This window comes from Heteronotia binoei, chromosome 4, assembly GCF_032191835.1.
Source record: "Heteronotia binoei isolate CCM8104 ecotype False Entrance Well chromosome 4, APGP_CSIRO_Hbin_v1, whole genome shotgun sequence".
Lineage (NCBI taxonomy): Eukaryota > Metazoa > Chordata > Lepidosauria > Squamata > Gekkonidae > Heteronotia > Heteronotia binoei.
The window spans coordinates 6175467-6196995 of NC_083226.1; the positions used below are offsets into that span (position 1 = coordinate 6175467).

A 21529-nucleotide genomic window follows, 5' to 3' on the forward strand; every position below is an offset into this window, starting at 1 on the left:
GCAGTTGCTGTCCTCCCCAAACCTCACCCTCCAATAGAGCTTCCATTGCCCAGGTTCTGTGCCCCCGCAAAGACCAGCCTCAACAAATACAAAACTACAAATATCTATGAAAAATAATTATATCTCAAATACTTATTTAACACGACATAGCGGTTCCAAAATTCATACAGAGTAAAGAACGTCAGCATCACCCAAATCCAGTGTCTTTCAAAATGCAATCAATCCCAACTTGTTCCAAATAAGCGAGTACAGGCGGCTTTCCAAAGCGTAAAGAGTCTTAAGAGAGCCAGTTTGGTGTAGTGGTTAAGTGTGCGGACTCTTATCTGGGAGAACCGGGTTTGATTCCCCCCTCCTCCACTTGCAGCTGCTGGCATGGCCTTGGGTTGTCCTTGAGAGGGCAGCTGCTGTGAGAGCCTTCTTCAGCCCCACCCACCTCACAGGGTGTTTGTTGTGGGGGAGGAAGGTAAAGGAGATTGTGAGCCGCTCTGAGACTCTTCAGAGTGGAGGGCGGGATATAAATCCAATATCTTCTTCTTCTTAACCGGAGTCCAATGCTGATAGAGTCTTCAGTACAACAAGGCAAAATATACCACACAACGGGGTCGTACATGGTTCCATGTTTCACTTCTGCTTCTATGAGCCATTGCTCAGCCTCTACTTTTACATAGATTACACTTCCATGATACAGGGAAGGGGAGGGGAGGGGAGGGAGGAAAGAAGGACTTCTCCAAGGCAGCTCATGGGGCGGCAGGGGCTTCAAGAGCCACACAATATGTGTAAAAGAGCCGCATGTGGCTCCTGAGCCACAGTCTAGCCATCCCACTATAGGCAAAGCCCACATGCTATCCCCTTAAATCCTTGCCACTCTCCTTGAGAGTAGGCTGCCAACTTCCAGGTGGCACCTGGGGACCTCCCACTATTACAGTTGATTTCCAGGTGACCAAGATCAGTTTCCCTTGAGAAAATGGCTGCCTTGAAGGGTAGATTCCATGGAATTATACCCTGCCCAGCCCCCAAATCCCCAGGTATTTCTCAGAACTGGCAATTCTACTTGATGGGCAGAAATCCAGCAAGTTCTGATTGGGGCTTAAGCTCCATAAACATAAGAAAGCACTATGTTGACAGATCCCTTCTCTGCAAAACGGATTTCCTGGTTGCTTTTGAGACGTGGCTTTCCAGTAGTGTGTGGTTAAGTGGCAGCAGCTTACAGGAGACAACGCTGAAAGACAGGCCTTTATTGTTCAAGTGATTTGGCAGCGTGATCTCACACTTCTCTCCTTACCCCTCCCCTGTGAAAGAAGTGGCAAAGTAAAGAGCCAAGTCCCTGCTCTCTCAAACAAAAGCCTTCTTATGTGGGAAAAATACATGATTTTTCAAATGTAAAAATTGCTCAGGAGGTTGCATTAGCAGGGTACAAATAAACTGTCCAGGGCACTGCCTTCATCAGGGCCAGCTCTGCCACTAGGCAAACTAGGTGACTGCCTAGGGTGCCAGTCTTCTTTGGGTACCAGATTGTGTGCCCCCTGCAACTCAGTGACATTATCAGTGCAAGGGGGGTGCCAGAAGTTAGCCAGTCTAGGGCTGACCCTGTCCTCCACATTGCAGATGGCAAGGTAATCGTGTCCTATTGCATACAGGACAATCTCCCTGCCCCCCTTTGGCCCTAATTTCCACTTGCCAATCAACTCAGCATCAGTGGCAAGGGCTACAATGATCTGGAGGTCTCCTGCCATAAATGGGCAAGTGGAAACCCTACAGCCAAGGGAAGGCCCACATGCAGACTTAATGATCACCACAATAGGATAGGCCTGTCCACAGCTACAATTAAAAAAAAATAATCCCCTGTGCAAGCACCAGTCGTTTCCAACTCTGGGGTGATGTCGAATCACGACATTTTCAGGGCAGACTTTTTACGGGGTGGTTTGCCATTGCCTTCCCCAGTGACCTACACTTTCCCCCCAGCAAGCTGGGGACTCATTTTACTGACCTCAGAAGGATGGAAGGCTGAGTCAACCTCAAGCTGGCTACCTAAACCCAGCTGCCTCCAGGATCGAACTCAGGTCGTGAGCAGAGAGTTTGACTGCAGTACTGCAGCTTTACCACTCTGTGCCACGAGGCTCTTAGCTACAATTTAGGATTCTGCAAAATCCAAGGCTTGTTAAAAGGGTGTGTGTATGTGTGTGTGAAAATGTTAAGAGCAATGTCTGAACATATGCAGAATCACCCAAAAATAGCCCAAGAGTTTGTGTGGCATTTTGGTTGTCATAGGAACCAAAATGGCACCCAGTAGCAGCACGCATCAATACCAGGAGGAGGAACAGGTGGGGGGACAGGAAGTGGAAACAACCGTGGGGGGAAGAAGGGCTGGTATGGGGAAGGCATTTCACTTCTCCCTCTCGCTCAGTATTTTTAAACAGATGCCTCTAATTTGTGTTTACTGAAAGATGCTGAGACAGAGATTAAAACTAGTGCATTCACCTGCATCAGCAGAGGGGCTGTATATCCTGCAACGCTTCTAAACCAGGTCTATATTTCTGCACGTTGGCTGAAAAAAATATCTGCTGTCTGGGATTTCCTAATGGAACCAAATAAGCAACAGCGGTTTCACATCCACAGCAGAGTGTTTCTTAAATCCTAGATGTATATTGTGCAATGCAAAACAATACACTGAACAGGAGTAAGGGGTGGGGGAGGCAACTCGGTTCTATGACGCACAAGGATGGTTTCATAGTAAACTTTTGTTACAAGCCAGTAACACAGAGAAGGCAAAAGAAGAAGGGGACGGCAAAAGATGAGATGGTTGGACAGCATTACTGATGTAACTAACATGAATTTGAGCAGACTTTGGAGGATGGAGGAAGACAGGAGGGCCTGGTGTTACTTGGTCCATGGGGTCACAAAGAGTAAGACTTGACTGTGCGACTGAACAACAACACACAGCAGGCATTGAATGAAAAGCCAGGTTCCGGCTGCTGGGAATTCTGAAGGTTTCCCCTTGAGCTCAACAGAGGAACTGGGAGAAGACTATAGAACCTTTCGCCACCACTCTCTTTCCATTGTTTATGCCTATCTTAGCTCTCATTAGCAACTAATTGTCCCAGCTCCTCCGAATCCTTAGGGGAAATTAGCTGCTAAAGAAGAAGGAAAATAAGGAGAGAGAAGCAAAGGAGAGAAGACTGAAGAGCCATTCAAGATTGTCTTGCATCTTCTTAGAGCAGAGGCCACCAATGGGTGCCCACAGGTGCCAGGGTTCTCACCGGTCCCATTCCTGATGTCCACCAAGTGGTTTTACTAAGTAGGTGTAGCCAGGTGGAAAACTTGCCCAGCAGGGCTTCTGATTAAGCCATCGTAGATCTGATTGGTTGCACAGATTAACATGATGTTAGTACAGCAGCATTGTTGGTTTTATTTTCTCTCCCCCTCTCCTCTTTCCAAGTTTTTTTTTTAATTATTCCTCTTACCAACTGCATTTGGCTCTAGTTTCCACTTGCCAACCAACTCAGCATCGGTGCCAAGGGCTACAGTGGTCTGGAGGTCTCCTGCCACAAATGGGCAACTGGAAACCCTACAGCCAACTCGGTGTGTGTGTGTGTGTCTTCACCTTCTGCAGTGGCCAATATATATACAGGGCTTCTTTTTTGTAGCAGGAACTCCTTTGCATATTAAGTCACACACCCCTGAGGTAGCCTGTACGAAGAGGCCTGTAAGCTCTCGGAGGATTGGCAACATCAGGGGGGCATGGCCTAATATGCAAAGGAGTTCCTGCTACAAAAAAAGCCCTGCATACATATATGTGTGCGCACGTGTGTGTGTATGCATTCTAACCATCAAATTATTTTTATTATGTATCACATTGTCTTCCAACACCTGTGTTATTTTTGAAGTGCCCACAAGTAACTTAAAACCGAATTAGCTTTTACAAACTGCTGCTGATTTTGACAGCTGCCCAGGCAAAAGATGTCACAGGTTCTAAATGGTTTTCACACATTCACTTGCTAACAAGCTTTCTCATTTTCGGAAAGGGGGAAATGAAATACATTAGAAAGATGAGTGGGTATCCCCTATTCCATTGCTGGCCAGCTCTGCATACCTTCCAGTTTAATAATAATAATATTGATTATTTATACTATTAATCTGAAGAAAGCTCATACGTTATCACAAATGTTGTTAGTATTCAAGGTGCTGCTGGACTCTTGGTCTTTTCCACCGCTGTTGATAATACTGAATTTGAAATTGGTGAAAGCTCAAGTATTCCAGCCCCCTTTTCTGAATTACAAATGTGCACGAGCCCTAATTAGAACTCTACATGCAGAGGAACTGCATTTGACATCTAAAACTCTTATTTTGCACATGGCTTTTCTACATTTCTGCATGTGTAAGAAAATGAAAATTCTCAAACAGCACATACACATTGGTCAAAGTCCAGAAAACAAAAAGCCTCAAATGATACTAGAGCAGCCAATCCCCAGGTGGGGGCAGTGGATCCCCCAGTTTGGAGACCCTCCCCCCTCCCGCTTCAGGGTCATCAGAAAGCAGGGGAGGGGAGGGAAATGTCTGCTGGGCACTCAATTATTCCCAATGGAGACCAATTCCCATAGAGTATAATGAATTGATCCGTGAGTATCTGGGGCTGGGTGGGCTGTTTTTTGAGGTAGAGGCACCAAATTTTCAGCATAGCATCCAGTGCCCCTCCTCAAAATACCCCTCAAGTTCCAAAAAGATTGGACCAGGGGGTCTAATTCTATGAGCCCCCAAAGAAGGTGCCCCTATCCTTCATTATTTCCAATGGAAGGGAGGTATTTAAAAGGTGTGCGGTCCCTTCAAATGTGATGGCCAGCACTCTCTTTACGCTTGTCACAACATTGGCTCCACCCCCAAAAGTCTCCTGGCTCCACCCCCAAAATACCCAGATATTTTTGAATGGGACTTGGCAACCCTAAAGGGCATATAACAGTGTCAAAGTCCAGAAATCAAAGATGGGGAACAAATCACTGATTCTTCTGTACAGCTTCATAATGGAGATCAGGACCTTCAGTCCCCTGAAATCTGGCAAGAAATGCAGATGTGGAGAATTGCATAACAGGAGCTCCTGAACCGAAATGGGGCTAACAGATTGGTGCACAGATGACAATATAATAAATTGTGACAGTCTATGAGGAGAAGTAAGAGCGTGTGCATTGGGGAACAGATTAACTTCCTAGTAATTAAGTGCTAGATGTAGGTTTAACTCTCCAATGCCATAGAAAGATGAGGTTAAGTCAAACTGGCAATTAGGGTGTCAGCAGTTAAGCAGCCAGTGGGATAAATCAATCTACCATGCTTGATCTATATTTCCCTGCACTCCTTTCTCCGTCAATCCACATTTGGCTCTTGTCTTACATTTACGATATCAAGACATTTGTGGAGAGAGCTGTCTATTTTATTACCGCTTGTGCTTATTCAAGGCCTAATTTTAGATAGGCCTACTCCGCTGGGACAATACTGTATTGGATAAACACATCTGCAGTACAATTTACAGCATGCCTAAACGAAATTATTCTACAGAAGCTGACTTCTAGGAAAGAAGGGGTTGCCACTAATACGTATGTTCTAGCGCATGTGAACAGGCTTTATTTCTTTTTTTGAAAAAGAGGTGCCAGAACTCTCACGACGGAAATGAAGGAGAAACACATAGGTGCCCCTTCTGAACTTTTAAACATTTTTTGGATAATTTTGTTTTTATAAAGAGGTTCTGAAACTCCATTCCACCACATTCCCCCAGAAAAAAAGCCCTGAATGTAATAGAACAGGGATGTCAAACATGCCGTCCGGGGGCCGAATCAGGCGCCCGGAGGGCTCCTAACAGGCCCCTGAATGACTGGCTGTCATCTGCTTCCTTCTCCCTGTATCTTGCTTCCTTCTGCATAACAGCTTGCTTTGCAAGGCTTGCTCAATTGCACAGCAGAACTACAGAGCCAAGCCTTTCTTCCTTCTATTGGCTGAGGCTCTTCCCGCTCCTGGTCCTCTGAGGAAGGAAGGAAAGAGCCAGAGCTTCCTTTGCCCAGTTCCCTAGATCCCATGGGAGAAATACAAAGAAAGCACCTTTAAGACCAACGAGTTTTAAGCTTCTTAAAAATATATTTAATTGTGTCTGTGCTCTTTATAAAGTTTATATCTCTGCTACCTAATCTTAAATAAGTACACACATGGCCCAGGCCAAAATGGCTCAGCCCAACTCAACATGGCCCAGCCCAACAAGGTCTCATTTATGTCAGATCTGGCCCTCATAGCAAATGAGTTTGACACCCCTGTAATAGAACGTGAGCATATACAGTGGCTAAGTGAATCATTCCTTGCTTGTGACATGATTCCTTACAATGAGAAGCCAGGTTGTCTTCCCAGGCTCCCCTGTGCCTTCTAGGAACAAAGATCAGGGAACTGGAAGGAACTCACAATAACAGCTTACTAGATGGGGCCTGAATTACAGAGCAAAGCTCACCACACAGAATAGCCCCACCTCTGTCTGCAGCCCACTCAGCCCCCCCCCACACACACACACACACACCTGATTTTGCTCCCAGTAGGCCAGGGGGCATCTATAAACAGCAAAGTGGGGAGTTTACTGTAGGAGACAGACCAGCACCTTTGGATCCAGCCCAATCCTACTTCAAAGTGGTGCAGGCACTTCCTATACACTAGGTTGGATCCTATCAATCATACTCAGTAACAGAAGACAGGGGGTGATTTTCACCGATTCCCTCCTCCAGAGAGCCAGTTTGGTGTAGTGGTTAAGTGTGCGGACTCTTACCTGAGAAAACAGTGTTGGATTCCCCACTCCTCCACTTGCACCTGCTGGTATGGCCTTGGGTCAGCCATGGCTCTTGTAGGAGTTGTCCTTGAAAGGGCAGCTGGTGCAAGAGCCCTCTCAGTCCCACCCACCTCACAGTGTGTCTGTTGTGGGGGAAGAAGATAAAAGAGATTGTGAGCCACTCTGAGACTCTGAGATTCAGAGTGGAGGGTGGGATATAAATCCAATCTTCTTCTTCCTGCTGCATACCTCCAATTTGCCTTTCATGTTCTCCTGGAGGGCGGGGGGGGGGGGGGTTCTACGCAGCTGAAGCAACATTTGTTGGCTGCAGAAAGTGGGGAGGGTTGCCATTTCCCAGGTCAACCATTCTTTGAGGAAACCCCTTCCCCACACACTGATGTCACACAGAAGGGACATCATTGCATCTGCCAGGGCTACTCCCGCCTTCTCCCAGCATGACCACCACCTACTCTGCCCATTGATCAATCTTTCTGGGCCGTGGCCTCGCTCTGCCCAGCTTGCCCCCTAAGAGTCAGGACTTGAGGTTGACTCAGCCTTCCATCCTTCAGTAAAATGAGTACCCAGAGCTTGCTGTGGGGAAGCGTAGATGACTGGGGAAGGCAATGGCAAACCACCCTATAAAAACTCTGCCGTGAAAACGTTGTGAAAGCAACATCACCCCAGAGTCGGAAACGACTGGTGCTTGCACAGGGGACCTTTCCTTTCCCTTTCCTTTTCCTTTATGGACCTAGGAGTGAACTGCATTGATGTCAATGGACATATTTCCAAGTAAGTCATAAATACAATTGGGCCGCCAATTTTCCTGCAAATTGTAGGAAATCACCATTGATATATCTATCCAAACCATTGGTTTTTAACCTCCCATGTCTCTGGTTGCTTGCATATGCTGGAGACGCTCTTCTCACATGTCTCCAGCCAACCCTCAATTAACAAAGGAGGAAAGGGGAAAGACAGCTGCTGCTACTGTGTCTGCTCCATTGCACCAAATCGAGCCTATCGTAGGAGAGAATCATCCCTGTCCCAGTCTCTTCCCCATTTCAGTGTGGATCAAAACATGAAAAATTAATGGGGGTGGAAGAAGCAAAAAGGACTGCTGCGGCTGAAGCACAAGGGGCAGCTCCTCGTTACCCTCTGGGTCTCTTGAAGGGCGCCTCTGGGGAAAGGGCAGACTTGTAGGGAAAAGGTGCCAGTCCCTTGCCTCCCCTGTATGTTAGCCAGTCAGTGGCAAGGTTGGAGCTCAGTGCCACTAGTAGGATTGCCAAGTCCCTCTGCCGCTGCTCACACCAGAAACACTCTAGGATTTGTGGTAAAACTCTATGGTGCGACACCCCAGCACAATGACATCACTTCCAGGTGATGTCATCACACCGGGTGCTGATGGGGCTCTTCAGGGGCAGGGTTGGGGCTCTTCCGGGCAGGGGATCCTCCGTCCCCAGCAGGAGTTTGGCAACCCTAGGCTGTGAGAAGAGCCGCAGTGGCAGCGGTGTTTGGCAGGAAGGAGGGAGGGTATGTTTGCTGCCACCGCCTTTTCATTGTGTTCTTGGTGGTTGGGAGGGGCTAGTTGCTCCACAGGGACTGGAGGGGGATGAGGCTCCCCGGCCCCACCTGGATATCATTCCAGGTGATATCAGTATGTCGGGGACATCCCTGCCCACTCCCTGAAATGCCCTCCAAATCTCCCCAGCAATAAGACAAAGGGACCTGGTAACCTTAAAGCGGGGGGGGGGGGGGGGAGGCGTGGAGAACTACAAATATCAGTTCCCCTGGAGAAAATGGCAGCACTGGAATGAGAACTCTATGGCATTAACATCTTCATTGAACTCCCTCCCTTCCCCAAACTCCACCCTCTCCAAGTACTGTCCTCTAGGGCTTTTTTTGTAGCAGGAGCTCCTTTGCATATTAGGCCGCACCCACATGAAATAGCCAATTCTCCTGGAGCTTACAGAAGGCCCTGGAATAAGAGCCTTGGAAGCTCTTGGAAGATTGGCTACATGAGGGGTGTGTGGCCTAATATGAGTTCCTGCTACAAAAAAGGCCCTCTGTCCCCAAAACTCCTGAAATTTCCCATGCTACAGTTGTCAGTCCTGCCACGAATTATTCATCACAGGAGGCTACCCCAGCAGTCCACTAAATATGCTCCAGGCCAGGTTGCCAACTTCCAGGTAGGGCCTGGAGACCCCTTGGAATTCCAAATGACTTCTGGAGACCAGGTCCCCTGGAAAAAATGGCTGCGTTGCAGGATAGATTCCATGGCAACGTACCCCACTGAGGTCCCTGTCCTCCCCAGGCTCCACCCCCAAATCTCCAGAGCTGGCAACCCAATCCATAAAGTAAAAAGGTCAAGGCAGTCCCCTGTGCAAGCACCAGTCATTTTTGACTCTGGGGTGACGTTGCTTTCACGTTTTCACAGCAGACTTTTTAGGGGGTGGTTTGCCATTGCCTTCCCCAGTCATCTACACTTCCCCCCCCCCCCGCCAGCAAGCTGGGGACTCATTTGACCGACCTCGGAAAGATGGAAGGCTGAGTTGACCTTGAGCCAGCTACCTGAACCCAGCTTCCACCGGGATCGAACTTAGGTTATGAGCAGAGGGCTCCGACTGCAGTACAGCAGCTTTACCACTCTGCACCATGGGGCTTCTGTCCCAATCCATGCCAAAGTGTAAAAAGGGAAAAGTCTGACTGTTGAAGGATGTAAAAGAATGAGTTGGAGGAGGAGAAGCAAACACAAACTAAATACTCTTTCACACTGATGTTTACACTAGACCTGACTAACTTTTCTACTGAGTTTAGCAAATAGGTCTAAAGGCAGGGAGTTGTGCAAGACTTTCTTTGTGTGAGCACACAAAACCAAAGGAAACAGCGGCTACTTTCCCCCCCTCCACCTCACCCACCCCCGTCAGGTGCTCAGAAAACTACTTCCTAAAGATTATTTAATAGTGGAGGCAGAGGATTGGTTTTTATTTTAAACTGCAGCTCCCTGTACAAAAAGGTACTGTAATTTCTTCATCTGTCACTCTACTCAATTTAATTTTGATCTGCAATTGACCTACAAAAAGCCATAATCTTTTACTCAATAAACAGAATTTTCTGCCATTGGCTGGAGCTGGGGGGGGGGGAGCAGAAAGAGAAATGGCCAGATCTTTCAATAAAAGACTCTGCTAAATCACTAAGAACCAGAAGCTAAATATCTTTCAAGGGTGTTTCAAGAACTATGCTCTCTGTTTCCAGTGTGCTCCCCGCCGCCCATGAGACATCCACAACACACGAAGTCAATGGCAAGAATTCCTACAGAAACACTGGATAGGTTAGGAAAGACTAACTGAAGGTGGAGTTAGATTTGCCAGCTCCAGGTTGGGAGATTTCTGGAGATTTTAGGGGTGGAGTCTGGAGAGGGTGAGATTTTTGGGGGGGAGGGGCCATAGAGTCCACCCTCCAAAGCAGCCATTTTCTCCAGGGGAACTGATCTGCACTGCAGATCAGTTGTAGGCCCAGGAGATCTCCAGCCACCACCCGGGGGTTGGCAACCATAGCTGGAATGCATCAGCAAACAAGTGTCAAAATAGAAGGTATGGAGGCAGTTTGATGTTCAAGAGGCAGGCAATGGCAAGCCGCCCTGAGACACTTCGGTGAGAAGGGCAGGATATAAGTCTAAATATATATAAATAAACAAACAAACAAACAAACAAACCACTTCTGTTAGTCTCTTGCCTTGGAAAGCCTACGCACTTTATACACACACACACGTAAAGAGTTAACTGAAACTTCCTTTTTTGGGGGGGGCGTTCATTTTTGTTTTGATTGCTCCCCATTTTGCGACTTGCAATGAATCTGGAAAGTAAAACACGGGGTATGGTTTTAGCTAGGAGCAATCTACTGGCTCAAGAACCTTCAGTTGACTAAAATATTGGGTTGGATCCAAAGTATTGTCAGTGGAGCCCCCAAAAAGGAAGAAAATTCCCCTGCTCTCCTTTTTCAATAAAGTGAACTCCCTAAAATATTGCTCCCGAGGAACAAGAGACTCTCAGGAACACTAGAAGGGTGGGGGGAGCCTTTTGAATTTCCATTCATCATAACAAAATGCAGATACGAGAGTTTGTACCTTTTTCTATTAGGCAAAGGCACCCAAAAGATTGTCTGAATTGAAAGATAATTCTCAAGTTACTAAGGCCAAGTGCTATCTGACATGTAGCTTGGTTCTGTGAATCTTAGGGCACAAGTTCCACAGAAATAAACAGAATTTACTTCCTAGTTAAATGTGTGTAGGATTGTAGCCAGTATGCTGTCCACTGAAATAAAGTGATAAATTCAGGGGGGTGAAGGAGATTAAGAGGGCAGAACATACATTTTAGCGGCATTAAATTCTTCCAAGAAAGGGAAACAAATCAAAACCGGTCCAGGTAGATGCATTATCCTTTAATCTTTTTTAAACAAAAATTCTTTGATCAATGTCATTTCTAATATGTGATAAAAGATTCCAAGATCCCTTACTGGTTTGTCTGCTTTTGAAACTCTCCTTATTGCAACATTAACCCTCATTCCTTCTATCCAGTTGCATGCTGGCAATGTGCTACTTGGACAAAATTAATTCTGCGTGTGTGTGTGTGTACCTGCATAGCATCTGCTTAGCAACCACATTTATTCTGACATAGGTCCAAAGAGATTCCTTATCTTATATGCTGTCCTACACACACTGCATGTTGCAAATGGTGCCACAGCATTAACAAACTAGGAAACCACTATGATTTGGGGGGAGGGGAAGAGAGATAAAACTTGGCGAAACCCATACTACAAAAACTTGATTCAAACTCACCAATATAAACCTCTAAATCTCAATCAAATCCAGGTAATTAAGCAGAACTGGCCAACTCCTTCCCCTTCCCCCCAGATGCATGGCCTCAACAGGCCCCACAACCAAGACCAAGGCAAATCAAGAGCAATCTTTCTCCTGGAGAGCAGAAGGTTTTGAATCTGGTTCCACATCTCAAACTGAACAGCATCAAGCCTTTCCATATTTCTCATTTGTTTCAATTAAAAAACAACTTTCCAATTCATTGTTTAACATCCAAAGAGAATTGCACCACTGAGTATTTCCTCTGAGCTACTGTCTGTTGGTGTTACATAGAGCAAAGAATACTTCAGAATTCAAAGCAATCAATATTCTAATTCTCTTTCAACGGAGAGAGTTCATTATAGTCTTTTGCAATGCCAACCCTGTCCATTACGAAAACAATCACAATTTTACATTCACAATATAATCGATAAGTCAGACATAACAGCAAAATAAGGAATAAAAGTTGTGGTGCCTACAGGTGGGTATAAAATTATTGCTATAAAAACAACAGCCTTTTCTGGGTATTATATCCCCCTTGGAATCAGACATTCACCTCAGGTGCTCAGAATCAACACATTTCTCCGCAATGGAAAAGAATCTGCCCTGCTAATGCCCACCAAAGAAAACCAAAGTTCAGTCAGTGGGAATGATTTTCTCAAAGAAGGCATGTAAATATTCAGTAGCGTTGTATTACCTGGGATCCTGACCCTGACCCACATTAACTTGGAAGGTAAGTCCTATATATTTCATTAGAGCAGGGGTCCCCAACATTGTGCGCTGTGGGTGCCATGGTAACACCTTTCCTGGTGCCTGCTGAGAGCTTTTGGAAACTGGGTAGGCCAAGATGGGGCCTTTGTCCACCAAGGCCTCTGATTGGCTACTGGAGATTTGATTGGTTGTGGTGACTTTAAAAAATGTTATTTTGGCAGTAGCTGCCACCACAACATGACGATCTTAGCCATGTGACTGAAAAAAGTGGGAGACAAGTAGCACCTTTAAGACCAACACCGCTGCCCACTTGGATCTATCTACATGTGACTGAAAGTTAGCTGTGGCAGCCATGTTGTGGCCAGCTTTGCCTCCTGTGGTGGCCATTTTGTGGCTGCGCCCACCATACACTGCCAAAATTCCAAAGGTGCCCACAAAAAGGTTAGGGACTCCTGCAATAGAACTTACTTCCAAACGAGTATTTGTAGGAATATAGACTCAGGATAAGTTCACATGGCCACCATTTTCACCCAGTGATTATAAACACCCGGTGTAATCTGGTTGTCTGAAAAATCCATGATGTATCAGCTGGCCCCATGAAGCCATTTTTGTGCTGTACACCCCAAAAGGGAGAAAGGGCTATCAGTATGGAGCTCACCCACCCTAACAACAAGGGGATTAGATGGCCATCTGAATCCACCCTTAAGGAAAAGTGAAACTGTTTTTAATCAAAGATGAGAAAACTCACAAGGACTCTGCCAGTTAAGGTCTGGGCCGAAATCATGACCCCTGCCCAGTCTTTAACAGAAGTCATCCACCCCACTTCAACTGCTGGCACAGTTTCTTCTTTCTCGTCTGTGGGTTTCAAGTCCCCATCAGCTTGGGTCTCTGGAGGGGCAGTTATCTTTTGGACCTCCTGTAAAGTAGAGAAAAGGGAGCTGTTAGAACAGCAATAGCTACAAGCCACCCGATAAAAACAGAGTGATCATCACAACACGTGGTGAAGTAGGATTGCCAGCTCGGGGCTGGGAACTCTGAAGATTTGGGGGATCAAGACAGAGAAGGGTGGGGTTTGGAGAGGGGAGAGACATCAGCGGGGTTTAATACCAGAAAGCCCACCTTCCAAAGTGGTCATTTTCTCCAGGACGATTGATCTCTGTCACCTGGAGATCAGCTGTAATCCCAAGAGATCACAGAATCATATATTTGGAAGGGACCTCCAGGGTCATCTGGTCCAACCCCCGGCACAATGCAGGAATCTCACAAACACCTCCCCCTAAATTCACAGGATCATCATTGCTGTCAGATGGCCACCCAGCCTCTGTTTAAAAACCTCCAAGGAAGGGGAGCCCACCACCTCCCGAGGAAGCCTGATCCACTGAGGAACCACTCTAATGGTCAGGAAGTTCTTCCTAATGTTGAGCCAGAAACTCTTTTGATTTAATTTCAATGCAATGGTTTTGGTCCTACCTTCTGGGGCCACAGAAAACAATTCCACACTATCCTCTATATGACAGCCCTTCAAGTACTTGAAGATGAAGATCTCCAACCACCACCTGGAGTTTGGCAACCCTAGGTGAGGGGGGAAATCAGGCTCCTCTGCCAACTGGAAGGACCACCCATTCTTTAGTGAATACCCAAAGAAGGATCTTCCTGTCAAATTCTGCAGTCTTCATCAATAATCACCTCTGTACGTTTTATCCAAGAAGGTTTATCACATGATAATAGACAGGTACAGTAGGCAAGACTTCCCTTGCTGAAACTGAGGCCCAGAACCTCAGTCTCCCCAGATATAGGTTTGGGAGAACTGGGCCAATGGGGCCAACTATATACAACTCAGGGTTCCTACGCAAGCACATTACTGGGTCATTCAAACAGGCCAGGGGCTCGTGATTGGATCAGGGCAACAAGTATTTGTATCCTGCTGTCCATTGCTCCTGAGTCCCCAAGTTCAGTCCTACAGGCTCTAATGAGCCCAGCAGGAACACACACACAAGAGTCTTCATTTAAGTCTGCATGCACAACATAGATCAAATAATCTCTGACCCGGATGGCCCAGGCTAGCCTGATCTCGACAGATCTCTGAAGCCGAGCAGGGCCAGTACTTGGATGGGAGACCACCAAGGAAGACGGGGCAGCTGCAAAACACTTTTCATCTCCTGACCTGAAACCCTAACAAAGGTGGCAAACTAATTTGTTACAAGGACCAGATCTGACATTAACGTCACTTTGTTGGGCCAGGCTGTGTGTGCCATTAAATGTAATGCACACAGGAGATACAAACTTCATAAAGAACACAGGCAAATCTAGTAAATGGTATCCAACTCAAAACACAAACATGCTTAAAATATTAATACTCTTTCGGTATTTCCTTAAAGTATCTCCCTAATGCTCACCCTCCCACAGACACTCATTAGAATGGGGACAATATACAGCAGGGGTGGCCAAACTGTGGCTCGGGAGCCACACGTGGCTCTTTCACACATATTATGTGGCTCTCGAAACCCCCACTGCCCCATAGGTCAGCTGGGGGGAGCCATTTGTCTTTTTAAATAACTTCTCCAAGCCAAGCCCACTGGCAGCTTGGAGAATCCACCTAAAGTTAAAGTTGCTTTCTTTTCACCTCTCCCTCCCCCCCATCCATTTGCCTTCCTTCCTTCCTTCCTTCCTTCCTTCCTTCCTTCCTTCCTTCCTTCCTTCCTTCCTTCCTACCTACCTACCTACATCTGACGTTCATGTCTTGCGGCTCTCAAACGTCTGACATTTATTCTCCGTGGCTCTTATGTTAAGCAAGTGGGTCACCCCTGGTATACAGGATCAGAATGCACAACCTCAGTCATCTGGTAGTCAAGATAATGACTAGTTGCTCATGGGATGGATAAGAGCCCTGGACAGGCCAGTTCTGTCCCACAGGTTGTATGCTTGACACTCCTGCCAGATGAGGTCACTGTAAGTCAGTTGCGGGCACTTTGCACTACCACCATATCAAGTCAAGGCAGAATTCTCCCTAGCAGCAATAATGACCAAGGTCATTTTACTTTGGTGTCATCGTGAGAAGAAAAGAGTGAATGGAAAAGACGATCGTGCTAGAAAAGGTCAAGGCAACTGAAAAAGACTCCACACAGGATGGCTGGACTCCATAAAGGAAGCCACAAAGGCCCCCCTCCATTTGCAAGGCTGTGAACAAGAGGACGTTTTGGAGGTCATCCATTCATAGGGTCAGGGGTTGTTTTGTAGAAAAACAGGTGGTGAAGATCATTAGCATAACTCATTAGCGTATGCTGCCCCCCCCCCCACCCCAGCCAAACGCAACCCACTGCAAGAAGGGAGAGCCTCAGGCGAGTGAGGTCTCCTTGGGCTAGCTAGAGATCCACCAAGCCCAAGCAGGCCTCACTTGTCTGGGGCTCTCCTGGGCTGCCTCCACAGTCAAAAGGCCACCAAGCCACCCACCACCCAAAATCACATAAGAAGTGGAGAAAGGGTGGTGCAGGCGTCTCCAGGGGTTAATGAGGGCTGCTGGGGGTGTGGCAAAGCCCCTGGGGGCTGGCTGGCTGCCCGCTCTCCTCATCCAGGGATTGTGATGCAGCTGCACCTCCTATTCAATGGACAAGGTAGGTGTGGAGGAAGAGGGGGAATTGTCAGAAAGGTTCAGGAACTGCACTGCTGCTGAATCTGAGGCCTGCATAGGGTCACCATAAGTCAGAAGCAATCTGACAGCCATGCAAGAGGTACACATGCAGACCTGAGCACATAAATACACAAAAGGGCAAAAATGACCTAAAACCAACTGGCAATTAATGCGAACATCAGTCACATATCCCTTCCATCAAAGATTTCTGAACTGCAGAGTATGTGAATGTGAGTCTTGAGCAAAAGGAGCAGAGCTGACAGTCTTCCAGAGATCTGCTGGGTTGTCAAGGAGCGCCTCTTTCAGAGGCAGCGGGTGTGTGATTAATGCAAGGAACTCCTCTCTGTCTGCAGGCGCTGGTCTTAGCTGAGTCACCGGAGGGAGAGAGGAAGAAGCCAATTAAAGAGGGGCATTTTACTAGCACTTAGCTGGCTGGTGAGTCACTCCTCGCCACTGCCGTCCCCGCGCAGCCTAGGGGACACTGCTACAAGGCCAACGTCTACGCTGCTGCCTGGCCCAAGTTCAGGGTCCTTCCAGCATGGACAGCACAGAGGAACATCAGGATGCTGCAGCTAGAGAACTACGTGCTTTGTTAAGATCCACTGGGTGAGATTCCACATACACGAATGCAGCTCCTGTTGCTGCTTCTTTATTAGAAGCTGCCATTCATGCAGATCTCCTTCTTCCATAGGTTCAAATCGCCTGAGGTTTTTGCCACAGTCCTAATTTCTGCCAATCAATTCACCAACCTTAGTTTTCTCAGTTCTTTGCCACCACCTTTCTGAGCTGCCCTGCCTCTTTCCTGCCAAGTGTCCCGAGGATTGCCTACATCACGGGGGTGTAGCCTTATATAGCCTAATATGTGCAAAAAAGTTCCTGCTACAAAAAAAGCCCCAGGGTTATATGTATGGTTGCCAACTCCAGATTGGAAAATCCTGCAGATTTGGGAGAGGAGACTGGAGAGAAGAAGATGATGATATTGGATTTATATCCCGCCCTCCGCTCCGAAGAGTCTCAGAGAGGCTCACAATCTCCTTTCCCTTCCTCCCCCACAACAGACACCCTGTGAGGTGGGTGGGGCTGGAGAGGGCTCTCACAGCAGCTGCCCTTTCAAGGACAACCTCTGCCAGAGCTATGGCTGACCCAAGGCCATGCTAGCAGGTGCAAGTGGAGGAGTGGGGAATCAAAGCCGGTTCTCCCAGATAAGAGAGCTATGGCTGACCCAAGGCCAAGCCAGCAGGTTCAAGTGGAGGAGTCGGGAATCAAACCCGGTTCTCCCAGATAAGACTCTGCACACTTAACCACTACACCAAACTGGCTCTAGAGGGTAGAGTCTAGGGATGGCAGGGTGTGATGCTATTGAGTTCAACCTTGAAAGCAGTCATTTTCACCAGGTGGTCTGATCTCTGGCATATGGAGATCAGCTGTAGAACCATAAGTGGAAGGGACCTCCAGGGTCATAGAATCATAGAGTTGGAAGGGACCTCCAGGGTCATCTAGTCCAACCCCCTGCACACTGCAGGAAACTCACAAATTCCTCGCCCTGAATCCACAGGATCTTCATTGCTGTCAGATGGCCATCTAGCCTCTGTATAAAAACCTCCAAGAAAGGAGGGTCCAATTTCATAGAAACCTAGAGCTGAAAGGGACTCCAGGGCCATCTAGTCCAACCCCCTGCACAATACAGGAAACTCACAAACCCCTCCCCCTAAATTCACAGGATCTTCATTGCTGTCAGGTGGTCATCTAGTCCAACTCCCTGCACAATGTGGGAACTTTGCAAATAACTCCCCATACACATACATCCCCAGATACCCCTGCTCCATGCCCAAAAAACGGCAAACATCTCCAGGAGGAAAACTGTTGACAGACCTGGGCATGTAAGAAATGGCCACAAGAACTAAGCATGGATGTAACCCTTCCTGCCCTCCTACTTCTCATGATCTGCCTAATTCACACAATCAGCGTTGTTGTCAGATGGCCATATAAAAAGGTAAAGGTGCAAGAACCAAGTCATTAACACATCCATGGAAGGAGAGCCCACCACATCCCGAGAAAGCCTGTTCCACTGGTGAACAGCTCTAACTGTCAGGAAGTTCTTCCTGATGTTTAGCTGAAAACTCTTTTGATTCAATTTCAACCCGTTGACTCTGGTCCTACCTTCTGGGGCCATGGAAAATAATTCTGTACCATCCTCTAGATGACAGCCCTCCAAGTACTTGAAGATGGTGATCATATCACCTCTCAGCCGCCTCCTCTTCATGCTAAACATTCCCAGCTCCTTCAACCTTTCCTCATAGGACTTGGTCTCCAGACCCCTCACCATCTTCATCGCCCTCTTCTGGACCCGTTCCAGCTTGTCTATATCCTTCTTAAAATGTGGTGCCCAAAACTGAACACAATACTCCAGGTGAGGTCTTACCAGAGCAGAGTAAAGCGATACCATCACATCACATGATCTGGACACTAGACTTCTGTTGATACAGCCCAAAATTGAATTTTCCTCTTTAGCCACCACACTGCTAACCCATGTCCAGTGTACAGTCAACTAAGACCCCTAGATTTTTTTTTTCAAGACAAGTCTTCCGCATCCTAAAACCATGCATTGGATTTTTCCTACCTAAATACAGAACTTCACATCTGTCACTGTTAAAATTCATTTTATTCATTTTAGCCAGTTTTCTAGCCTGTCAAGATTATCCTGTATCCTGTTTGTCTTCTACTATATTTGCAACCCCTCCCGATTTCGTATCATCTGCAAATTTAATAAGCATTGCTTCTATTCTTTCATCCAAATAATTTATAAAGATTTTGAACAGAACAGGTCCCAGGACATTGTAATTCCAAGTGTTTTCATTTATTCTGTAATTGTTATTGATACTGAACATCGATTTTATTGTATTGCTCCAGACTTCTGGTTGAAAGTAGTTCCCAGTGATTTTGATGCCCCACACAGAGGTCAACAATTCTAGTTACAGAGTTTAAAAACACCCTCATTTACCTTTTCTAAACATTTTATACCAACTTTTTTGAGAGAGTCAAACAAGTGGCAACTCCAAAATTAAAGCTTCCATATGGCTGAAAGCCTCTTTCAACTCTTCTAAACGCACACAGTTCCATACTATCACACTTAGGGTTGAATTAAACACGCATTTAACATGGTAAAATATTTGAACGTATGGTTCAGGCTCCGTGGAAACCATAATTTAATTAAACTAATAGCCCTAAATGTGAATCCACTAACTATGGTTAGCCCAGGGTCCATCAAACCAGAACTCTGAACCATAGTTTGAGGCTAGTTTGTTTAACTACAGTTAATCTTAACTCCTTTACGTATCAGGCCACACATCCCTGATGTAGCCAATCCTCCTGGAGCTTACAGTAGGCCCTGTACTAAGAGCCCTGTAAGTTCTTGGAGGATTGGCTACATCAGGGGTGTGTGGCCTAATATGCAAATGAGTTCCTGCTACAAAAAAGCCCTGATCTTAACTATAGCCCTGATCTGGATAGCCAAGGCTAGCCCAGTATCATCAGATCCCAGAAGATAAGTAGGGTTGACCTTGGCTAGTATTTAGATAAAAAACCTCTAAGGAAAATCAGCTGCGTGACACAGAGGCAGGCAACGGCAAACTCACTTTGTGAGTTCCCTGCATTGTGCAGGGGGTTGGACTAGATGACCCTAGAGGTCCCTTCCAACTCTATGATTCTAGTGTACAGTTTTTCTAATGTACTTCTGAAACATCTCTTGCTTTAAAACAAGTCTAGCTCGCCACCTAGTGGAGCATAACACTAAAAGAGCTAGAATTTCTGGCTGCCAGACAGTTTTAGGATCTCCTGGCTATACTACACCAATTGCCATATTATTAATTTGCCTAAACTATGGCTTTGTGCGATTATGAATGCAGACATCATTACTTAATCTGGTTTGTTCCTCAGTACCACCCACCAAACCTACAGGGGAAAGTGTCAAAATCAACATTTATTAGAAAAGCCAGGATCACCCAAAGCTAAATCTCAGTTTCACAAGGGAAGCATAATTAAAACATGGATTTTTTTTTTACATAGTTGAACCAACTTTCTACGTGAAATAGAAGCACAGTCTCTGTGTGTTCAAACTATGTACACCCTTTTAGAATGCATGAGCCCTGCTGTGCAGGCTAGAAACTGAAAACATAAATAAATAAATATCGGTCTTCTTGCTCCATCTCAAAATTCTAATGGCTTGCGTGTAGACTAAAATAAAACATGTTCAGCGTCCCCTACTCTGCTGCTAAAAGGGTTTCTGCCCTACGACATTAAGTGAATTGCAGTTTAGAACAGAACCTCCTGCCCCCTGAATAATCATTTGTGGTAAGGATGAAAAGTCACTGTTTCTTTTGCAGTTATGCACAGACTCTGATAAATATGGATAGGATGAATCAGACACTTGGCATTCCACATTTACGAGAGACACATCCCACCAAAATCAACCCACTGGTATTCAGCAAATGCTGTCTTTGAATCAAGTACAATTTCCCAAAGGGTTAGTTTGAAAAAGGGACTGTGAACATAAAAACAGAGTCCATCTGCAAAAAGACCAAGGTTCTATGGTCTCTAATTTCCAAACACAGAAAACTAAATCAGGGTCCCCCAAAGTGGCACTCAAGGGCACCATGGCACCCACCAGTACTTCCCTTGGTGCTCAATTAACTTTTTGGGAAGAGGAGGCATTGTAAGGCAGAGCTCATCAGCTTTCTTCATTCCAGTGAAAGGGTTTTTCCACTGCAGCATCAGGAAGTTCAGTAACCATTTGGACCTCCCCTAGCCAGTGGGTGGCCCCACTCTCTTTTCAGAACATAAGAGAAGCCATGTTGGATCAGGCCAGTGGCCCATCCAGGCCAACACACTGTGTCACATAAGAACATAAGAGAAGCCATGTTGGATCAGGCCAGTGGCCCATCCAGTCCAACACTCTGTGTCACATAAGAACATAAGAGAAGCCATGTTGGATCAGGCCAGTGGCCCATCCAGTCCAACACTCTGTGTCACATAAGAACATAAGAGAAGCCCTGTTGGATCAGGCCAATGGCCCATCCAGTCCAACACTCTGTGTCACATAAGAACATAAGAGAAGCCCTGTTGGATCAGGCCAATGGCCCATCCAGTCCAACACTCTGAGTCACATAAGAACATAAGAGAAGCCATGTTGGAGCAGGCCAATGGCCCATCCAGTCTAACATTCTGTGTCACACACTAGCAAAAAACCCAGGTGCCATCAGGAGGTCCATCAGTGGGGCCAGGACACCAGAAGTCCTCACTCTGTTGCCCCCCCCCCAAGAACCAAGAATATAGAACATCACTTGCCTCATACAGAGACTTCCAACAATAAACTGTGGCTAATAGCCACTGATGGACCTTAGCTCTGTATGTTTATCCAATCCCCTCTTGAAGCTATCTATGCTGGCAGCCACCAACACCTCCTGTGGCAGTGAATTCCACATGTTAATCACCCTTTGGGAGAAGAAGTACTTCCTTTTATCAGTTCTAACCCAACTGGTCAGCAATTTCAGCGAGT

The 21529-nt window shown here is 46.4% G+C and overlaps 1 protein-coding gene across 10 annotated transcripts in view; it reads right to left on the minus strand.

The window, feature by feature from the left end:
- Positions 1 to 21529, minus strand: part of KCNMA1 (potassium calcium-activated channel subfamily M alpha 1) — an 866219-nt gene that overhangs the window by 645005 nt on the left and 199685 nt on the right. For all 10 annotated transcript variants that reach the window (XR_009555312.1, XM_060236723.1, XM_060236715.1 and 7 more), the window contains exon 2: positions 13096 to 13263. Coding sequence is in view for 9 of the 10 variants with exons in the window: in XM_060236723.1 (XP_060092706.1) it covers positions 13096 to 13263 (168 nt within the window). In the remaining variant the exon portion in view is untranslated. The remainder of the gene's footprint in view (positions 1 to 13095; positions 13264 to 21529) is intronic.